This window comes from Oncorhynchus masou, chromosome 23 (genome assembly GCF_036934945.1).
Source record: "Oncorhynchus masou masou isolate Uvic2021 chromosome 23, UVic_Omas_1.1, whole genome shotgun sequence".
Classification (NCBI taxonomy): Eukaryota; Metazoa; Chordata; class Actinopteri; order Salmoniformes; family Salmonidae; genus Oncorhynchus; species Oncorhynchus masou.
The window spans coordinates 1,758,915-1,781,922 of record NC_088234.1 but is presented as its reverse complement, the minus strand read 5'-3'; the positions used below and the strand labels follow the sequence as shown (position 1 = coordinate 1,781,922).

General features: G+C 44.6%; 1 protein-coding gene across 1 annotated transcript; it reads left to right on the top strand.

Annotated features, from left to right (window-relative positions):
* Positions 1 to 817: 817 nt before the first annotated feature.
* Positions 818 to 22,537, top strand: LOC135510159 (stress-associated endoplasmic reticulum protein 1-like). The gene is made up of 3 exons (XM_064930944.1): positions 818 to 1,124; positions 15,445 to 15,520; positions 21,341 to 22,537. Exons 1-3 carry the CDS (start codon positions 1,041 to 1,043, stop codon positions 21,379 to 21,381), a joined length of 201 nt encoding a protein of 66 aa, XP_064787016.1. The 5' UTR covers positions 818 to 1,040; the 3' UTR covers positions 21,382 to 22,537.
* The last annotated feature ends 471 nt before the right edge of the window (positions 22,538 to 23,008 follow it).

Genomic DNA, 23,008 nt, shown 5'->3' with positions numbered 1-23,008 from the left:
AGTACAGTAGGTGGCGGTAATGCACCATAACGTTGGATGCCAATCCCCGATAAACCCCACCTTAGAAGAAGTCACTGTTTTATTTAACTTTAAACTCTGTATTGTTGGGAAAGGTTGTTAGCAAACATTTCACGAAAACCTCTACATTAGTTATATTCGGCGTATGTGACAAATGGAATTAGATGTTGTATTTGATAGGTTTTTATTAAAAGTATGAATTTCAGGACCGCAGTTGGAAATGTACATTTTTACAAGAATCGACTGATGGTGTCTAAATGTTGTAAATCCAGCTACCAGTTATCAAAACTCAACTCCGCCTCGATATTAGAGAACGGGGTTGACCGGTCCTCGACTACCTTCATGTGGACCACCCCGAAACGGACGAGTTTAGGAAGATGTTTTTCAGTTACAGGGAAACCGGGATAGTGAAGGTATGTGGAGGAACATGCACAGCTAAAACAATTCCATGTCAAATACGTTCGAACTGAAGAGATACATTTACATTTAAGTCATTTAGCAGACGCTCTTATCCAGAGCGACTTACAAATTGGTGAATTCACCTTCTGACATCAGATACAACAACAAAACAACACTGCTTTGAAATGCAGGCAAAGTAGCCAGTATTTCTGGCAACAAGGTTTCTTAATAAAACAGCTAACTACATTTAATTTGTGAAACGGATCCCAGAGCTGGTTTTGGTTTGTCCCTCTGCATCGTTTAGTCTAGTTTGGGGTAGAATAGACCGACACTAGATCTGCCCCTTAGAAAACATGTCACACTAGACCCTCGACACGTGACGAGGGTAGAAGCATCTACTTCCGGTAGCCAGCCGGCTAACTGCAAGCTAACAACCGTTAGCCTTCGCGGCCTGGACGCTAGCAGTTATCGGCTATTCTTATTCATTGCTTTAAAAAAATTAATCTAATCAACAAACTGCCCTCCTTTCTCATTAGTCCTTATCTGTAAGTGATACGCCGGTGGTTGAGTTAGTGTATCGTTATTTCGTGGCTGTGAGTGACTTTGACACACCGGTTGTCGACATGTCGGCGGTCCAACGGATGAAAGTGGCTAACGAGAAACACAGCAAGACCATAACGCAGCGAGGACACGTCCAGAAAACCACGGTTAGACTCGAGCTTGTTAACTAACATTAGCTGGCTATCAGCTACACACACACACACCGATAGCTACTAGCCTAGGCTATGACAGCACCGGCTAACTAGTTGGCTATTCAATCAGCTGGCCATTCAAAATGAGAGCTCACTGTAACAAGCTGAAGATAGCTACAATCTGTCTGCCTGGGAATCAGACCGAGGGCTCACCATTCACAGTGCACGATGCTGTAGTTAATTTCATTTTATAATTCATAATCAAGAATAAAACAGTCTTAATTTAAGACACGTTTTGGCTGCCGACACTTTAGCAAGCTTGTCCATCCATCTAGCTAGGGATTCTAATTTTGGCTCGCTAGTAATGACCATTCGACTTAAGGCTGCGTTTCAAAGTAGACTGGCTCAACCCTAACCCCCCAGCCCGTCATTGCCCAAGCGAGGGAGAGAGATGATCTGAAGTTGAGCTTAAAAACAACCAACCTAAAGCTATTAATGTACCTAGGAAGATAACGTATCTAGCCAGCACTCCTGTCAGGTAGCTCGATAACACTCCTGTCAGGTAGCTAGATGACACTCCTGTCAGGTAGCTAGATGACACTCCTGTCAGGTAACTATTTTTATAGTTTGGTCGTTTATTCCAACACATTTCAAAATTACCCAAAAATGTTTTTATGATTCTAGGCTCCTCACTACGAGACTAGGTCAATTTGCCAACGCTAAAATCAATGTCTATATATTTTAGAGAGCTAGCTTTATACTTTTTCCCCCGTGACATGCCGAAAATGCAGCCTTGTTTATTACAGTTGACACTTCGCTGTCACCAGAGTTTGACATGTGACAACAGTTTGAGTTTAATTGTGGGTCATATCAACCCCGCAAGTGACCAAAGTTGTCCACTCGCTCCCTCGAACTAAATCGAGGGCCGAGGTTAGTGAATTTGAGGTGGCGATGAAACTGCATTCGGTTTGGACGGGGATTCCCCCGCAGGGAAATGAGCTGGCTGAGGGGTTAAAAATAACGTGTTTGGACTGCAGCTTTGGGGACATGATATCTATCACCTTCTTGTTCATATAAACATTGTTGTGCTACATTACCCAAGTAGCTCATTTGCTAGTGAAATTGACTCTAGATGTTTGACTAGTCAGTGGTCATTAAAGCAAGCTATGTGTTTTTGTCAGTCAAAGTTTAATGTTATTACCACCACAACCCTAGCTAGAGCAGGGTGGAAGTTCCGTTCTAGGGATGTGGTTGGCTAGCTAACGTTAAATCACTACCAAGAGGTGATCACAGCACTTCATACATGGGATTTTTGTAGCAGGTTAGGAGAGTGTTTTTTTTTCCCTTACCTTAACCTCAGTTTCCTAACCTGCAACAAAAAAGTAATGGTATCCGAAGTGCCTACTGGCATAACACAGTTCGTCTGGACCTGTATGATATGAGCTGTTCTGTCACTCTCCCATCTTGGATAGAAAGTGTGCATAAAACCAGTCTCGTACAAATTATACAGTGAGTCCACCCACAACACCAGCTGAGTATTCATTATGCAGTGAGTCCACCCACAACACTAGCGGAGTATTCATTATGCAGTGAGTCCACCCACAACACAGCTGTGTATTCATTATGCAGTGAGTCCACCCACAACACTAGCTGACCCTTCATTATGCAGTGAGTCCACCCACAACACCAGCTGAGTATTCATTATACAGTGAGTCCACCCACAACACCAGCTGACTCTTCATTATACAGTGAGTCCACCCACAACACTAGCTGACTATTCATTATGCAGTGAGTCCACCCACAACACCAGCTGAGTATTCATTATACAGTGAGTCCACCCACAACACTAGCTGAGTATTCATTATGCAGTGAGTCCACCCACAACACCAGCTGACCCTTCATTACGCAGTGAGTCCACCCACAACACCAGCTGAGTATTCATTATACAGTGAGTCCACCCACAACACCAGCTGACTCTTCATTATACAGTGAGTCCACCCACAACACTAGCTGACTATTCATTATGCAGTGAGTCCACCCACAACACTAGCGGAGTATTCATTATACAGTGAGTCCACCCACAACACCAGCTGAGTATTCATTATGCAGTGAGTCCACCCACAACACTAGCTGACTATTCATTATGCAGTGAGTCCACCCACAACACCAGCTGAGTATTCATTATACAGTGAGTCCACCCACAACACCAGCTGACTCTTCATTATACAGTGAGTCCACCCACAACACTAGCTGACTATTCATTATGCAGTGAGTCCACCCACAACACCAGCTGAGTATTCATTATACAGTGAGTCCACCCACAACACCAGCTGAGTATTCATTATACAGTGAGTCCACCCACAACACCAGCTGAGTATTCATTATACAGTGAGTCCACCCACAACACTAGCTGAGTATTCATTATGCAGTGAGTCCACCCACAACACCAGCTGACCCTTCATTACGCAGTGAGTCCACCCACAACACCAGCTGAGTATTCATTATACAGTGAGTCCACCCACAACACCAGCTGACTCTTCATTATACAGTGAGTCCACCCACAACACTAGCTGACTATTCATTATGCAGTGAGTCCACCCACAACACTAGCGGAGTATTCATTATACAGTGAGTCCACCCACAACACCAGCTGAGTATTCATTATGCAGTGAGTCCACCCACAACACTAGCTGACTATTCATTATGCAGTGAGTCCACCCACAACACCAGCTGAGTATTCATTATACAGTGAGTCCACCCACAACACCAGCTGAGTATTCATTATGCAGTGAGTCCACCCACAACACCAGCTGACCCTTCATTATACAGTGAGTCCACCCACAACACCAGCTAAGTATTCATTATACAGTGAGTCCACCCACAACACCAGCTGACTCTTCATTATACAGTGAGTCCACCCACAACACCAGCTGAGTATTCATTATACAGTGAGTCCACCCACAACACCAGCTGACCCTTCATTATACAGTGAGTCCACCCACAACACCAGCTGAGTATTCATTATACAGTGAGTCCACCCACAACACCAGCTGACCCTTCATTACGTAGTGAGTCCACCCACAACACTAGCTGACTCTTCATTACACAGTGAGTCCACCCACAACACCAGCTGAGTATTCATTATACAGTGAGTCCACCCACAACACCAGCTGACCCTTCATTACGCAGTGAGTCCACCCACAACACTAGCTGACTCTTCATTATACAGTGAGTCCACCCACAACACCAGCTGACCCTTCATTACGCAGTGAGTCCACCCACAACACCAGCTGACCCTTCATTACGCAGTGAGTCCACCCACAACACCAGCTGAGTATTCATTACGCAGTGAGTCCACCCACAACACCAGCTGACCCTTCATTATGCAGTGAGTCCACCCACAACACCAGCTGACCCTTCATTACGCAGTGAGTCCACCCACAACACCAGCTGAGTATTCATTACGCAGTGAGTCCACCCACAACACCAGCTGACCCTTCATTATGCAGTGAGTCCACCCACAACACCAGCTGACCCTTCATTACGCAGTGAGTCCACCCACAACACCAGCTGACTCTTCATTATACAGTGAGTCCACCCACAACACCAGCTGACCCTTCATTACGCAGTGAGTCCACCCATAACACTAGCTGACTATTCATTATGCAGTGAGTCCACCCACAACACCAGCTGACTCTTCATTACGCAGTGAGTCCACCCACAACACTAGCTGACCCTTCATTATTAAATCCAAATTGATACTCCCCTGGTCTCCTGAAGTCCTCCTTTTCTTTCTTTCACCACAGCCTGTAGGTCCAGGTTGTGGGCCGTCTGTTTTCTACACTGAGTATTGCCAACCCAGACAGTGTTTCCTGAGACTTGCGTTATACAGTGCATTCAGGAAAGTATTCAGACCCTTTAACTTTGCAGGAGTGGCTTCGAGACAAGTCTCTGAATGTCCATGAGTGGCCCAGCCAGAGCCCAGACTTGAACCATATCAAGCATCTCTGGAGAGACTTGAAAATAGCTGTACAGATTCGCTCCCCATCCAACCTGACAGAGCTTGAGAGGATCTGCAGAGAAGAATGGGAGAAACTCCCCAAATACAGGTGTGCCAAGCTTGTAGCGTCATACCCAAGAAGACTAGAGGCTGTAATCGCTGCCAAAGGTGCTTCATAAAAGTACTGAGTAAAGGGTCTGAATACTTATGTAAATGTGTTCAGTTTTTATTTTTATATAATTTGTTTTAAAAAATTACCTGTTTTGCTTTGTCATTATGGGGTATTGTGATGTCATTATGGGGTATTGTGATGTCATTATTGGGTATTGCAATGTCATTATGGGGTATTGTGTGTAGATTGAGAACAGAACAATTTAATCCATTTTATAATAGTGCTGTAACAAAATGCGGAAGAAGTCAAGGGGTCTGAATACTTTCCCAATGCACTATATGTCCATTGCGCTGCACACAATTTAAACATGGTCTTGAATTATGCATGCCAGTTTATACCAGAGATAAGGGACTGTTGACGCATGCCAGTTCATACCAGAGATAAGGGGCTGTTGACACATGCCAGCTTATACCAGAGATAAGGATCTGTTGATGCATGCCAGTTTATACCAGAGTTAAGGGGCTGTTGATGCATGCCAACTTAAACCAGAGATAAGGGACTGTTGTTATTGGAACCACACAACTCAAATGCCTGTTCACCAGTAGCCGAACCACTTTGTTTTGTTCATGCTCTCAGGAACTGATGTCCACTATGTTTTAACATTTTATTTAACCTTTTTATTTAACTAAGCAAGTCAGTTAAGAACACCTTATTGACAATGACTGCCAACCCCAGGCCAAACCTGGATGATGCTGGGCCAATTATGCGCCACCCTATGGGATTCCCAATCACGGCCGGATATGATGCAGTCAGGATTTGAACCAGGGACTGCAGTGACGCTTCTTGCACTGAGATGCAGTGCCTTAGACTTCTGCGCCACTCGGGAGCCCCCCTGCTAAATATGATCATCTGTTTGCATCTGCCAATTTATTGTCTGTCCAGAATCCGGACGACCTGTCTCCAGGGCTTTCCCTACTCTTTCCGTAACATGTTGAGGCTGGCAATTAAGGAGAATGAGGCTCAGTTAGAGACGTTGCAGAACTACTGTATTTAAAGCACCACTCACTTCTGCCCAGTTTCCCTGATGTTGCTACGGCAATCGAGCTGTGTTGACCATCACTGTAACTGATGCTTCTGCGGAGAAATTATTTTCTAAATGAAAACTCAAAGAACGACAGCACTGCTGGGTCATGCAGAAGGCAATGATCCAGAACACACAATCAACATGAAAATGCTTCGAATGCAACAAAGTTGATGTTCTGGAATGGCCTAGTCAAAGTCCAGACCTAATCCCAATTGAGATGTTGTGACAGGACTTGAAACGAGCAGTTCATGCTGGAAAACCCACATGTTGCTGAGTTAAAGCAGTTCTGCATGCAAGAGTGGGCTAACTTCCTCCACAGTGACGTGAGACTGGTCAATAACTACAGGAAGTGTTTGGTTGGAGTCATTACAGCTAAACGTGGCACCCCCAGTTATTGAGTGTAAGGGGGAAGTGGCACCCCCAGTTATTGAATGTAAGGGAGAAGTGGCACCCCCAGTTATTGAATGTAAGGGGGAAGTGGCACCCCCAGTTATTGAATGTAAGGGGGAAGTGGCACCCCCAGTTATTGAATGTAAGGGGGAAGTGGCACCCCCAGTTATTGAATGTAAGGGGGAAGTGGCACCCCCAGTTATTGAATGTAAGGGGGAAGTGGCACCCCCAGTTATTGAATGTAAGAGGGATGTGGCACCCCCAGCTATTGAATGTAAAGGGGATGTGGCACCCCCAGTTATTGAGAGTCAGGGGAAAGTGGCACCCCCAGTTATTGAGAGTAAGGGGGAAGTGGCACCCCAGTTATTGAGTAAGGGGAAAGTGGCACCCCCAGTTATTGAGAGTAAGGGGGAAGTGGCACCCCCAGCTATTGAATGTAAGGGTAAGGTGGCACCACCAGTTATTGAGAGTAAGGGGAAAGTGGCACCCCCAGTTATCGAGAGTCAGGGGAAAGTGGCAACCCCAGTTATTGAGAGTAAGGGGGAAGTGGCACCCCCAGTTATTGAGAGTAAGGGGGAAGTGGCACCCCCAGTTATTGAGAGTAAGGGGAAGTGGCACCCCCAGTTATTGAGAGTAAGGGGGAAGTGGCACCCCCAGTTATTGAGAGTAAGGGGGAAATGACTTTTCCAAACAGGTGAATTAGGTGTTGCATAACTTTTTAATTAAATAAAACAAGTTTCCAATGCCGGGCCAACCCTATGGGACTCCCGATCACGTCCGGTTGTGATACAGCCAGGATTCATACACAGCTTAGGCTCAGCACTTGGTTCAATGTATCAAAGCATTGCTCAAACTGCGAGAGAAACAGCTGTCACTCAGACATTTCTCTCCAAACATGTCGATGAGAACAGGACGTGTGTTACCAGAGAAGCTTGTCGAACAACAGACGGGACTAAAATTACACGTGTGGTGTTAATAATAATAATAATAAATAAATAAAATAATTACATCATTCTGATTACCTGACCTCCCCCAGTAAAACTAACCCTGTCTGATTACCTCCCCCAGTAAAACTAACCCTGTCTGATGACCTCCCCCAGTAAAACTAACCCTGTCTGATTACCTCCCCCAGTAAAACTAACCCTGTCTGATTACCTCCCCCAGTAAAACTAACCCTGTCTGATTACCTGACCCAGTAAAACTAACCCTGTCTGATTACCTCCCCCAGTAAAACTAACCCTGTCTGATTACCTCCCCCAGTAAAACTAACCCTGTCTGATGACCTGACCCAGTAAAACTAACCCTGTCTGATGACCTGACCTCCCCCAGTAAAACTAACCCTGTCTGATTACCTCCCCCAGTAAAACTAACCCTGTCTGATTACCTCCCCCAGTAAAACTAACCCTGTCTGATTACCTCCCCCAGTAAAACTAACCCTGTCTGATTACCTCCCCCAGTAAAACTAACCCTGTCTGATTACCTCCCCCAGTAAAACTAACCCTGTCTGATTACCTCCCCCAGTAAAACTAACCCTGTCTGATTACCTCCCCCAGTAAAACTAACCCTGTCTGATTACCTGACCCAGTAAAACTAACCCTGTCTGATTACCTCCCCCAGTAAAACTAACCCTGTCTGATTACCTGACCTCCCCAGTAAAACTAACCCTGTCTGATGACCTGACCTCCCCAGTAAAACTAACCCTGTCTGATGACCTGACCTCCCCAGTAAAACTAACCCTGTCTGATTACCTGACCCAGTAAAACTAACCCTGTCTGATTTACCTCCCCCAGTAAAACTAACCCTGTCTGATTACCTCCCCCAGTAAAACTAACCCTGTCTGATTACCTGACCTCCCCAGTAAAACTAACCCTGTCTGATTACCTGACCTCCCCCAGTAAAACTAACCCTGTCTGATTACCTCCCCCAGTAAAACTAACCCTGTCTGATGACCTGACAGTAAAACTAACCCTGTCCCCTAAGTAAAACTAACCCTGTCTGATGACCTGACCTCCCCAGTAAAACTAACCCTGTCTGATTACCTGACCTACCCCCCAGTAAAACTAACCCTGTCTGATGACCTGACCTCCCCAGTAAAACTAACCCTGTCTGATGACCTGACCTCCCCCAGTAAAACTAACCCTGTCTGATGACCTCCCCCAGTAAAACTAACCCTGTCTGATGACCTGACCCCCCAGTAAAACTAACCCTGTCTGATTACCTCCCCCAGTAAAACTAACCCTGTCTGATGACCTCCCCCAGTAAAACTAACCCTGTCTGATGACCTGACCTCCCCCAGTAAAACTAACCCTGTCTGATTTACCTCCCCCAGTAAAACTAACCCTGTCTGATTATCTCCCCCAGTAAAACTAACCCTGTCTGATTACCTCCCCCAGTAAAACTAACCCTGTCTGATTACCTCCCCCAGTAAAACTAACCCTGTCTGATGACCTGACCTCCCCCAGTAAAACTAACCCTGTCTGATGACCTGACCTCCCCCAGTAAAACTAACCCTGTCTGATTACCTGACCTCCCCCAGTAAAACTAACCCTGTCTGATGACCTCCCCCAGTAAAACTAACCCTGTCTGATGACCTGACCTCCCCCAGTAAAACTAACCCTGTCTGATTACCTCCCCCAGTAAAACTAACCCTGTCTGATGACCTGACCTCCCCCAGTAAAACTAACCCTGTCTGATGACCTGACCTCCCCTAGTAAAACTAACCCTGTCTGATTACCTGACCTCCCCCAGTAAAACTAACCCTGTCTGATTACCTCCCCCAGTAAAACTAACCCTGTCTGATGACCTCCCCCAGTAAAACTAACCCTGTCTGATGACCCTCCCCCAGTAAAACTAACCCTGTCTGATTACCTGACCCCCAGTAAAACTAACCCTGTCTGATGACCTGACCCAGTAAAACTAACCCTGTCTGATTACCTGTAAAACTAACCCTGTCCCCAGTAAAACTAACCCTGTCTGATGACCTGACCTCCCCCAGTAAAACTAACCCTGTCTGATTACCTCCCCCAGTAAAACTAACCCTGTCTGATGACCTCCCCCAGTAAAACTAACCCTGTCTGATGACCTCCCCCAGTAAAACTAACCCTGTCTGATGACCTCCCCCAGTAAAACTAACCCTGTCTGATGACCTCCCCCAGTAAAACTAACCCTGTCTGATTACCTCCCCCAGTAAAACTAACCCTGTCTGATTACCTGACCCAGTAAAACTAACCCTGTCTGATGACCTGACCTCCCCCAGTAAAACTAACCCTGTCTGATTATCTCCCCCAGTAAAACTAACCCTGTCTGATGACCTGACCTCCCCCAGTAAAACTAACCCTGTCTGATTACCTCCCCCAGTAAAACTAACCCTGTCTGATGACCTGACCTCCCCCAGTAAAACTAACCCTGTCTGATTACCTCCCCCAGTAAAACTAACCCTGTCTGATGACCTGACCTCCCCCAGTAAAACTAACCCTGTCTGATTACCTCCCCCAGTAAAACTAACCCTGTCTGATTACCTCCCCCAGTAAAACTAACCCTGTCTGATTACCTCCCCCAGTAAAACTAACCCTGTCTGATTACCTCCCCCAGTAAAACTAACCCTGTCTGATGACCTGACCTCCCCCAGTAAAACTAACCCTGTCTGATTACCTCCCCCAGTAAAACTAACCCTGTCTGATTACCTCCCCCAGTAAAACTAACCCTGTCTGATGACCTGACCCAGTAAAACTAACCCTGTCTGATGACCTGACCCAGTAAAACTAACCCTGTCTGATTACCTCCCCCAGTAAAACTAACCCTGTCTGATTACCTCTCCCAGTAAAACTAACCCTGTCTGATTACCTCCCCCAGTAAAACTAACCCTGTCTGATTACCTCTCCCAGTAAAACTAACCCTGTCTGATTACCTCCCCCAGTAAAACTAACCCTGTCTGATTACCTCCCCCAGTAAAACTAACCCTGTCTGATTACCTGACCTCCCCCAGTAAAACTAACCCTGTCTGATTACCTCCCCCAGTAAAACTAACCCTGTCTGATTACCTCCCCCAGTAAAACTAACCCTGTCTGATGACCTGACCTCCCCCAGTAAAACTAACCCTGTCTGATTACCTCCCCCAGTAAAACTAACCCTGTCTGATGACCTGACCTCCCCCAGTAAAACTAACCCTGTCTGATTACCTCCCCCAGTAAAACTAACCCTGTCTGATGACCTGACCTCCCCCAGTAAAACTAACCCTGTCTGATTACCTGACCTCCCCCAGTAAAACTAACCCTGTCTGATTATGACCTCCCCCCCCCAGTAAAACTAACCCTGTCTGATGACCTGACCTCCCCCAGTAAAACTAACCCCCAGTAAAACTAACCCTGTCTGATGACCTGACCTCCCCCAGTAAAACTAACCCTGTCTGATGACCTGACCTCCCCCAGTAAAACTAACCCTGTCTGATTACCTGACCCAGTAAAACTAACCCTGTCTGATTACCTCCCCCAGTAAAACTAACCCTGTCTGATGACCTGACCTCCCCCAGTAAAACTAACCCTGTCTGATGACCTGATGACCTCCCCCAGTAAAACTAACCCTGTCTGATGACCTGACCTCCCCCAGTAAAACTAACCCTGTCTGATGACCTGACCTCCCCAGTAAAACTAACCCTGTCTGATGACCTCCCCAGTAAAACTAACCCTGTCTGATTACCTGACCTCCCCCAGTAAAACTAACCCTGTCTGATGACCTGACCCAGTAAAACTAACCCTGTCTGATGACCTGACCTCCCCAGTAAAACTAACCCTGTCTGATGACCTGATTACCTCCCCCAGTACAACTAACTGTCTGACCCAGTAAAACTAACCCTCCCCCAGTAAAACTAACCCTGTCTGATGACCTGACCTCCCCCAGTAAAACTAACCCTGTCTGATTACCTGACCCAGTAAAACTAACCCTGTCTGATTACCTCCTCCCAGTAAAACTAACCCTGTCTGATTACCTCCCCCAGTAAAACTAACCCTGTCTGATTACCTGACCCAGTAAAACTAACCCTGTCTGATGACCTCCCCAGTAAAACTAACCCTGTCTGATTACCTCCCCCAGTAAAACTAACCCTGTCTGATGACCTCCCCAGTAAAACTAACCCTGTCTGATGACCTGACCTCCCCAGTAAAACTAACCCTGTCTGATGACCTGACCTCCCCCAGTAAAAAACTGAACCCTGTCTGATTACCTCCCCAGTAAAACTAACCCTGTCTGATGACCTGACCTCCCCCAGTAAAACTAACCCTGTCTGATTACCTCCCCCAGTAAAACTAACCCTGTCTGATGACCTGACCTCCCCCAGTAAAACTAACCCTGTCTGATGACCTGACCTCCCCCAGTAAAACTAACCCTGTCTGATGACCTCCCCCAGTAAAACTAACCCTGTCTGATTACCTGACCTCCCCCAGTAAAACTAACCCTGTCTGATTACCTGACCTCCCCCAGTAAAACTAACCCTGTCTGATTACCTCCCCCAGTAAAACTAACCCTGTCTGATGACCTGACCTCCCCAGTAAAACTAACCCTGTCTGATTACTCCCCCAGTAAAACTAACCCTGTCTGATGACCTGACCTACCCCCCAGTAAAACTAACCCTGTCTGATGACCTGACCTCCCCCAGTAAAACTAACCCTGTCTGATGACCTGACCTCCCCCAGTAAAACTAACCCTGTCTGATGACCTGACCTCCCCCAGTAAAACTAACCCTGTCTGATTACCTCCCCCAGTAAAACTAACCCTGTCTGATTACCTCCCCCAATAAAACTAACCCTGTCTGATTACCTCCCCCAGTAAAACTAACCCTGTCTGATGACCTCCCCCAATAAAACTAACCCTGTCTGATTACCTCCCCCAGTAAAACTAACCCTGTCTGATTACCTCCCCCAGTAAAACTAACCCTGTCTGATGACCTCCCCCAGTAAAACTAACCCTGTCTGATTACCTCCCCCAGTAAAACTAACCCTGTCTGATTACCTCCCCCAGTAAAACTAACCCTGTCTGATTACCTCCCCAGTAAAACTAACCCTGTCTGATGACCTGACCTCCCCCAGTAAAACTAACCCTGTCTGATTACCTCCCCCAGTAAAACTAACCCTGTCTGATTACCTCCCCCAGTAAAACTAACCCTGTCTGATGACCTGACCCAGTAAAACTAACCCTGTCTGATGACCTGACCCAGTAAAACTAACCCTGTCTGATTACCTCCCCCAGTAAAACTAACCCTGTCTGATTACCTCCCCCAGTAAAACTAACCCTGTCTGATGACCTGACCTCCCCCAGTAAAACTAACCCTGTCTGATGACCTGACCTCCCCCAGTAAAACTAACCCTGTCTGATGACCTGACCCAGTAAAACTAACCCTGTCTGATTACCTCCCCCAGTAAAACTAACCCTGTCTGATTACCTGACCCCCCAGTAAAACTAACCCTGTCTGATGACCTGACCCAGTAAAACTAACCCTGTCTGATGACCTGACCTCCCCAGTAAAACTAACCCTGTCTGATTACCTCCCCAGTAAAACTAACCCTGTCTGATGACCTCCCCAGTAAAACTAACCCTGTCTGATTACCTGACCTCCCCCAGTAAAACTAACCCTGTCTGATTACCTGACCTCCCCCAGTAAAACTAACCCTGTCTGATGACCTCCCCCAGTAAAACTAACCCTGTCTGATGACCTGACCCAGTAAAACTAACCCTGTCTGATGACCTCCCCCAGTAAAACTAACCCTGTCTGATGACCTCCCCCAGTAAAACTAACCCTGTCTGATGACCTGACCTCCCCCAGTAAAACTAACCCTGTCTGATGACCTCCCCCAGTAAAACTGACCCCCCAGTAAAACTGAACCCTGTCTGATGACCTCCCCCAGTAAAACTAACCCTGTCTGATGACCTCCCCAGTAAAACTAACCCTGTCTGATGACCTCCCCCAGTAAAACTAACCCTGTCTGATTCCCCCAGTAAAACTAACCCTGTCTGATTGACCTCCCCCAGTAAAACTAACCCTGTCTGATTACCTCCCCCAGTAAAACTAACCCTGTCTGATTACCTCCCCCAGTAAAACTAACCCTGTCTGATTACCTCCCCCAGTAAAACTAATCCTGTCTGATTACCTCCCCCAGTAAAACTAATCCTGTCTGATTAGGGCTCTTATTGGAAGAAGGGCAACCCGTGATCCGGGTCAACAGCATCAATGTAATGTAATTGTAATGTAATTTTTATGTAATGTAATTGTAATGTAATTGTTGGAAGAAGGGCAATTCCACAGCAAAAGAATTACGCTGAGAGTCAGTTGTCATTTTTTTTAAATGCCAAACAAACATTTTAATTTTAGTTGAACAAACCTCTCAACTCTATGCACAATGAATAGTTTGAACAATTTACAGAGTAAAAATGAACATTTACTGTAAAAACTGCAGATGCAATGTTTGTTACCAGAATTACGTTAAAATCTCCCTCAGTTTTATTCCTACCGAACTTTGTATCGGCCCAGTTCTTCCTGTAAATGTCTTTTAGTACACTCCTCTCTGGACACTGTTAGAAGTTGTCCTTGTTCATAGAGTTGTATGGTTTGTTAAACTGCCCTGCATTACCTGGATCACTCTGGATAAGAGCATCTGCTCAGTGATTCATGTCATCTCACCCTGTGTCCTCTGTGTTAACCATGTCACCCCTGTCTCTGGTATTAACCCTGTATTAACCCAGTAAAACTAACCCTCTGTGTTAACCCTGTAATAACCCTGTGTCCTCTATGTTAACCATGTCACCCCTGTCTCTGTTATTAACCCTGTAAAACGTCCTCTGTGTTAACCCTGTATTAACCCTGTGTCCTCTGTGTTAACCCTGTATTAACCCTGTGTCCTCTGTGTTAACCCTGTGATTACCTCCCCCAGTAAAACACCCTGTCTGATTAGCCCTGTCTCTGTTATTAACCCTGTATTAACCCTGTGTCCTCTGTATTAACAATGTGTTAACCCTGTGTCCCCTGTGTTAACCCTGTGTCCCCTGTTAACCCTGTGTTAACCCTGTATTAACCCTGTGTCCCCTGTGTTAACAATGTGTTCACCCTGTGTTAACCCTGTGTCCCCTGTGTTAACCCTGTGTTAACCCTGTGTCCCCTGTGTTAACAATGTGTTAACCCTGTGTTAACCCTGTGTCCCCTGTGTTAACCCTGTGTTAACCCTGTGTCCCCTGTGTTAACAATGTGTTAACCCTGTGTCCCCTGTGTTAACCCTGTGTCCCCTGTGTTAACCCTGTGTCCCCTGTGTTAACAATGTGTTCACCCTGTGTTAACCCTGTGTCCCCTGTGTTAACCCTGTATTAACCCTGTGTCCTCTTTATTAACCCTGTATTAACCCTGTTTCCTCTGTGTTAACCCTGTCACCCCTGTCTCTGGTATTAACCCTGTATTAACCCTGTATTAACCCTGTATTAACCCTGTATTAACCGCGTGTTAACCCTGTATTAACCCTGTATTAACCCCGTGTTAACCCTGTATTAACCCTGTATTAACCCCGTGTTAACCCTGTATTAACCCTGTATTAACCCCGTGTTAACCCTGTATTAACCCTGTGTTAACCCTGTATTAACCCTGTATTAACCCTGTGTTAACCCTGTATTAACCCTGTGTTAACCCCGTGTTAACCCTGTATTAACCCCATGTTAACCCCGTATTAACCCTGTATTAACCCTGTATTAACCCTGTATTAACCCTGTGTTTCAGCGGGTGGTGAATGAGGAGAAGTCTCCTGTTGGTCCCTGGTTACTGGCCCTCTTTGTCTTTGTGGTGTGTGGATCAGGTAAGAGACTGTGTGTATGTATATGTGTGTATGTATATATACAGTTGAAGTCAGAAGTTTACATACACTTTAGCCAAATACATTTAAACTCAGTTCTTCACAATTCCTAACATTTAATCCTTTTAATAATTAATCCCTGTCTTAGGTCAGTTAGGATCACCACTTTATTTTAAGAATGTGAAATGTCAGAATAATAGTAGAGATAATGATTTATTTCAGCTTTTAATTAGTATTCAATTAGTATTTGGTAGCATTGCCTTTATGTTTAATTTGTGTCAATAAGTTGGGTGAATTTTGCCCCTCCAATTGACTCAAATTATGTCAATTAGCCTATCAGAAGCTTCTAAAGCCATGACATGCATACATGTACGGTTGAAGTCAGAAGTTTACATACACTTAGGTTGGATTCATTAAAACTCGTTTTTCATCCACTCCATAAATTTCTTGTTAACAAACTATAGTTTTGGCAAGTTGGTTAGGACATCTACTTTGTGTATGTAAACTTCTGACTTCAACTGTATATGTATGCATGTCATGGCTTTAGAAGCTTCTGATAGGCTAATTGACATAATGTATGAAGTATCAGAGTCCAAAATGTATCCGTGTTCTAGAATATTGGACCAGTAGCTTCTCCAATTCTCAAGTTATTTCTCGATCTACAGTGGATTCGCGGAAAGTATTATTTTTCCCCCAAAAAATTACGTTACTGCCTTATTCTAAAATTGATTCAATTGTTTTGGTAAATGACAAAAAACCTTTATTTGCAAATGTATTCAAAATAAACTGAAATATCACATTTCCATAAGTATCTGGATATCCTGTCTTTACAACTGGAGGACACAGAGAACTGGCTGTATGAAGACGGAGAGGACCAACCTAAACAACAGTACATCGACAAACTGGCCATGCTGAAGAAACTGGGTCAGCCTGTCCAGGAGAGGTACATGGAGTCTGAGGAAAGACCCAGAGCCTTCGATGACATGGGGAAACAGATCCAGATGTACATGAAGATCGTTGAAGCTTATTTACTCAGTACTTTGTTGATGCAGTCTTGGGTTTGATGCTGCAAGCTTGGCACACCTGTATTGGGGAGTTTCTCTGAGGAGTGGCTTCCGTCTGGCCACTCTACCATAAAGGACTGATTGATGGAGTGCTGCAGAGATTGTTGTCCTTCTGGAAGGTTCTCCCATCTCCAAAGAGGAACGCTGGAGCTCTGTCAGAATGACCATTGGGTTCTTGGTCACCTCCCTGACCAAGACCCTTCTTCCCCAATTGCCCAGTTTGGCCGGGCAGCCAGCTCTAGGAAGAGTCTTGGTGGTTCCAAACTTTTTCCATTTAAGCATGATGGAGCCCCCTGTGTTCTTGGGGACCTTCAATGCTGCAACCATTTTTTTGGTACCCTTCCCCAGATGTGTGCGTCGACACAATCCCGTCTCGGAGCTCTACGGACAATTCCTTCGACCTCATGGCTTGGTTTCTGCTCTGACATGTACTGTCAACTGTGGGACCTTATATACACAGGTGTTTATCTTTCCAAATCATGTCCAATCAATTTAATTTACTACAGGTAGACTCCAATCAAGTTGTAGAAACATCTCAAGGATGATCAATGGAAACAGGATGCACCTGAGCTCAATTTCAAGTCTCGTAGCAAAGAGTCTGAATACTTATGTAAATAAGGTATTTGTTTATTTTCAATACATTTGCAAAATTTCTAAACACCTGTTTTCACTTTGACATTGTGAGGTGTTGTGATTTTGATTATTATTATTATATTTTTTTTTTAGAATAAGGTTGTAATGTAACATTGGAGAAAGTTACAAAAAAAGTAAACATTGTATAGGATGAACTATGACTAGAACACAGTACCGGTCAGACGTTTGACACCTCATTCAAGGGTTTCTCTTTATTTTGACTATTTTCTACATTGTAGAATAATATACAATATATTTTGTTTGTTTAACACTTTTGTGGTTACTACATGATTCCATAGGTGTTATTTCTACTCGTTCTACTATCCTCTACAATGTAGAAGATAGTCAAAATAAAGACAAACCCTGGAATGAGTGTTGTAAAACTTTTGACCGGTAGATACTGCATACATGTATGTATGTATGTATGTATGTATGTATGTATGTATACATGTATGTATGTATGTATGTATGTATGTATGTATGTATGTATGTATATACTCGTACTCAAACTCATACGGACATCATACTCGTACGGACATCATACTCGTACGGACATCATACTCGTACGGACATCATACTCGTACGGACATCATACTCGTACTCAAACTCGTACGGACATCAAACTCGTACGGACATCATACTCGTACGGACATCATACTCGTACGGACATCATACTCGTACGGACATCATACTCGTACGGACATCATACTCGTACGGACATCATACTCGTACGGACATCATACTCGTACGGACATCATACTCGTACGGACATCATACTCGTACTCAAACTCGTACGGACATCATACTCGTACGGACATCATACTCGTACGGACATCATACTCGTACGGACATCATACTCGTACGGACATCATACTCGTACTCATACGGACATCGTACTCGTACTCATACTCGTATGGACATCATACTCGTACGGACATCATACTCGTACGGACATCATACTCGTACTCGTACGGACATCATACTCGTACGGACATCATACTCGTACGGACATCATACTCGTACGGACATCATACTCGTACTCAAACTCATACAGACATCATACTCGTACGGACATCATACTCGTACGGACATCATACTCGTACGGACATCATACTCGTACTCGTACGGACATCATACTCGTACTCAAACTCATACGGACATCATACTCGTACGGACATCATACTCGTACGGACATCATACTCGTACGGACATCATACTCGTACTCAAACTCGTACGGACATCATACTCGCATCGGACATCATACTCGCACGGACATCATACTCGCACGGACATCATACTCGCATGCGGACATCATACTCGCATCGGACATCATACTCGCACGGACATCATACTCGCGGACATCATAGCACTCAAATCGGACATCATACTCGCACGGACATCATACTCGCACGGACATCATACTCAAATGCGGACATCATACTCGCATACGGACATCATACTCGCACGGACATCATACTCGCACGGACATCAAACTCGCATCGGACATCATACTCGCACGGACATCATACTCGCACGGACATCATACCATGCGGACATCATACTCGCACGGACATCATACTCGCATGCGGACATCATACTCGACGGACATCATACTGCACGGACATCATACTGCGGACATCATACATGCGGACATCATATCGCACTCAAACTCATACGGACATCATACTCGCACGGACATCATACTCGCATGACGACATCATACGCACGGACATCATACTCGCGTACTCAAACTCATACGGACATCATACTCGCATGCGGACATCATACTCGCACGGACATCATACTCGCACGGACATCATACTCGCACGGACATCATGTACGGACATCATACTGCACTCAAACTCGCATCGGACATCACTCGCACGGACATCATACTCGCACGGACATCATATCATGCGGACATCATACTCGACGGACATCATACATGCGGACATCACATCAAATGCGGACATCATATTTGACGGACATCATACTGCGGACATCATACTGCACGGACATCATACTCACGGACATCATACGGACATCATACTCGTACGGACATCATACTCGTACGGACATCATACTCGTACGGACATCATACTCGTACTCAAACTCATACGGACATCATACTCGTACGGACATCATACTCGTACGGACATCATACTCGTACGGACATCATACTCATACTCGTACGGACATCATACTCGTACTGACATCATACTCGTACAGACATCATACTCATACGGTCATCATACTCGTACGGACATCATACTCGTACTCGTACGGACATCGTACTCGTACGGACATCGTACTCGTACGGACATCGTACTCGTACGGACATCAGTAGTTCTGAACAGTGACTAGAATACTGTGTTTACCTATGAAGTGGGTAAACAGTATGTAAACATCATTAAAGTGACCAAAGTTAAATATCTATGTATAGTGTCTTCAGAACATATTCTAGACTTTGTTGTTACATCCTGAATTTTAAAATGGATAAAAGGGTTTTTCACCTATAATAAACACCCATAATGTCAAAGTGGAGTTTTTTTTTTTTATGTTTACATATGAATTAAAAATGAAAAGCTGACATGTTTTCATTAATGGCCTAAATAAGTTTAGGATAATAATTTGCTGAAGTTAGATAATATACTACTTTGTTAAACACTATTATTGCACACATGATTTTTTTTCTGTACATAGTTAATTATCTGTAAGGTCCCTCAGACTTGCATTTCAAAAACAGATTCTACCACAAAGTCCAGGGAAGTTTTACAATGTCTCGCAAAGAATGTCACATATTGGTAAATGGGTAAAAATGTAAAAAAAGTACACATTGAATATCCCTTTGAGCATGTTGAAGTTATTATTTACACTTCGGATGATGTATCAATACACCCAGGCACTACAAAGTAACAGGCATCCTTCTTCACTCAGTTGCCGGAGAGGAAGGAAACCGCTCAGGGATTTCACCATGAGGCCAATGGTGACTTTAAAACAGTTATAGAGTTTAATGGCTGTGATAGAACTGAGGATGGATCAACAACATTGTAGTTACTCCACAATACTAACCTAAAGGACAGAATGAAAAGAAGGAAGCCTGTACAGAACAAAACATTTACAAAACACGCATCCTGTTTGCAACAAGGCACTAAAATAAAACTGCAACAAAAACTGTAGCAAAGCAATTCACTTTGTGTCCTGGATGTTATGTTTGGAGAAGATACAACACATTACTGAGTACCACTCTTCATATTTTCAAGCATAGTAGTGGCTGCATCATGTTATGGGTTTGCTTGTCATCGTTAAGGACTTGGGAGTTTTTCAGGATGAAAGATACTGGGAGATGAATTCACCTTTCAGCAGGACAATAGCCTAAAACACAAGGCCAAATAAACACTGGAGTTGATCCAAGATGCAAGTGAACATTCCTGAATGGCCAAATTACAATTTTGACTCGGAAAAATAATAATGGGCAAATGTATTACAATCCAGGTGCTTATACAAAATATTGCCTCGGGTGTAAATTAGATAATTTTGTATTTCATTTTCAAAAAATAAACCTGTTATCACTGTTGTTATGGGGTATTGTGTCTAGATGGGTGAGGATTTTTATTTTATCCAGTTTAAATTCGGGCTCTAACACAAGTCAAAGGTCAGCAGTCTAAGGTGCAGGGTTGGGTAACCGGGAGGTAGTCGGCTAGTGACAGTGACTAAGGGCGGGGTACAAGGTGGAAGCTGACTAGGGATGTCTATTTAAGTCTGATGGCCTTGAGATAGAAGCTGTTTTTCAGTCTCTCGGTCCCAGCTTTGATGCACCTGTACTGACCTCGCCTTCTGGGTGATAGCGGGGTGAACAGTGAACATGGACCATTCATAAATGTCATAATTATTTTATACAACCTTGTTTTTAAAACATTTTCAAGCCGCAATGTAATTGTTCTGAATCCAAGAGCCGACCCACAGGTTGAAATGTTTTCATTCGTTACGCCAGCTAATATTTTTGTGTGTCACCTGATGCAGGACTCTGGGAATGTTTGGGTGGAGCTGGGTCACAGACATCACAATGGACTCTGATTTGTATCTCTCTCTTGTCTCTCTCTGTCTCCCTCTCTCCCTCTCTCAGCCATCTTCCAGATCATCCAGAGTATCAGGCAGGGGTTGTGATGGTTGTCACCCAGATCAGAGCCTCCTCCACTGGGAGAACACCAACAGCCTCACCCCATCCCTTCTCCAGCCACAGACAGACATCCGGCCCTGTGTTCTCCCTTTACTCATACACACACCCCTCCTCTCTGTGTCCAGTTAAAACATTTTAGGGTTCCCGAGTGGCGCAGCGGTCTAAGGCACTGCATCTCAGTGGTAGAGGTGTCACTACAGCCCCTGGTTTGATCCCAGGCTGTATCACAACTGGCCGTGATCGGGAGTCCCATAGGGCGGCGCACAATTGGCCCAGCGTCGTCCGGGTTTGGGGAGGGTTTGGCCGTGGTAGGCCGTCATTGTAAATAAGAATTTGTTCTTAACTGACTTGCCTAGTTAAATAAAGGTAAAATAAAATAATTAAACATCAGCTGACACACACATCATCCCCGTCCCGTCTCTGTCAAGTTTAACATCAGCAGGTTCTCCATACTGTGAATGTCTCCAGGACTTTATTTTTTAACATTGTATTGGTAATGTTGAAATATGAAATGTTTTATGTAGTTCTTGAAAGAACCATTTTGTTTATGGGTCTTAATGTTGGTTCTCCTGTCTCATCTGAGCTGTACTCTGTAACTGATCCCAGGTCAATTTGGTATTGGTCCCACTGATGGTTACTGTTGGGATGTGGGGAGAGAACCACTGCTCTAGGTTCAGTCTCATCGTGTTAGTCCAGTAGACTGACTGCTGTGACATGATCTGTCCTTGTTTTTGATATCTCCCTTGTATGATCACATCCCTCTGATATCTCCCTTGTATGATCACATCCCTCTGATATCTCCCTTGTATGATCTGATATCTCCCTCATCGCTCTGTTCCCTTATCCTGCCATCTCCCCTCTCTCCTGTGTGTGTATGTCCGTATCTAGGAAGTTTTCAGTCTGTTTTACTGTCTTCAGTTGTCTTCTACACTGGCCGTTCTGTTACTGTGGTGTCTACGTGCTGAACACCCAGTGTGTGTGTGTGTGTGTGTGGTGTGTGTGTGTGTGTGAAGCAGCACTCCCTAGAGGCAGACACCTCTCCTGAACACCCAGAGTGTGAACGTGTGTGTCAGTCCACCTCCCTCCTGTAAAATGCTATGCAAATGAGTTTTATACAAATAAAACAGATTTTTTTTCTCTAAAGATGATTTTTCTGGGTTTGTTTGTAAAGTATAAACACCAGCAGGTCTTATTTCCACAACTAAGAGTTGAGCGATGCCTAACTGCCGTTTCCGGGGCTGCAGAGAAGCTCACTGGTACACACGTCTGTGGTGCTGCTCATGACGATGTCCTATCGCTGTCTCAGAATGTCTTAAAGGGACAGTAGTATGTCTACATGAGCTATAATGAGATTTAAATCATAGTATTTCATCAGAAATGAAACTACTGTGAGAAATTTAATGTTTTGGATTTTTATTTTATATTAAAAATAAATAATTAGGGGGCGGATTAGTTTTAATATTGCAGGTTGTTGCTTCTATTAATGTACCTGTCTGAGTCACTCATCTCTTTTACTGTTCAAGCTCTACATAAAGTATTCATACCCATACACTACACCCTAAACCCTTCAGACTACGCACTACGCCCTACACAATAAACCCTACAGACTACGCC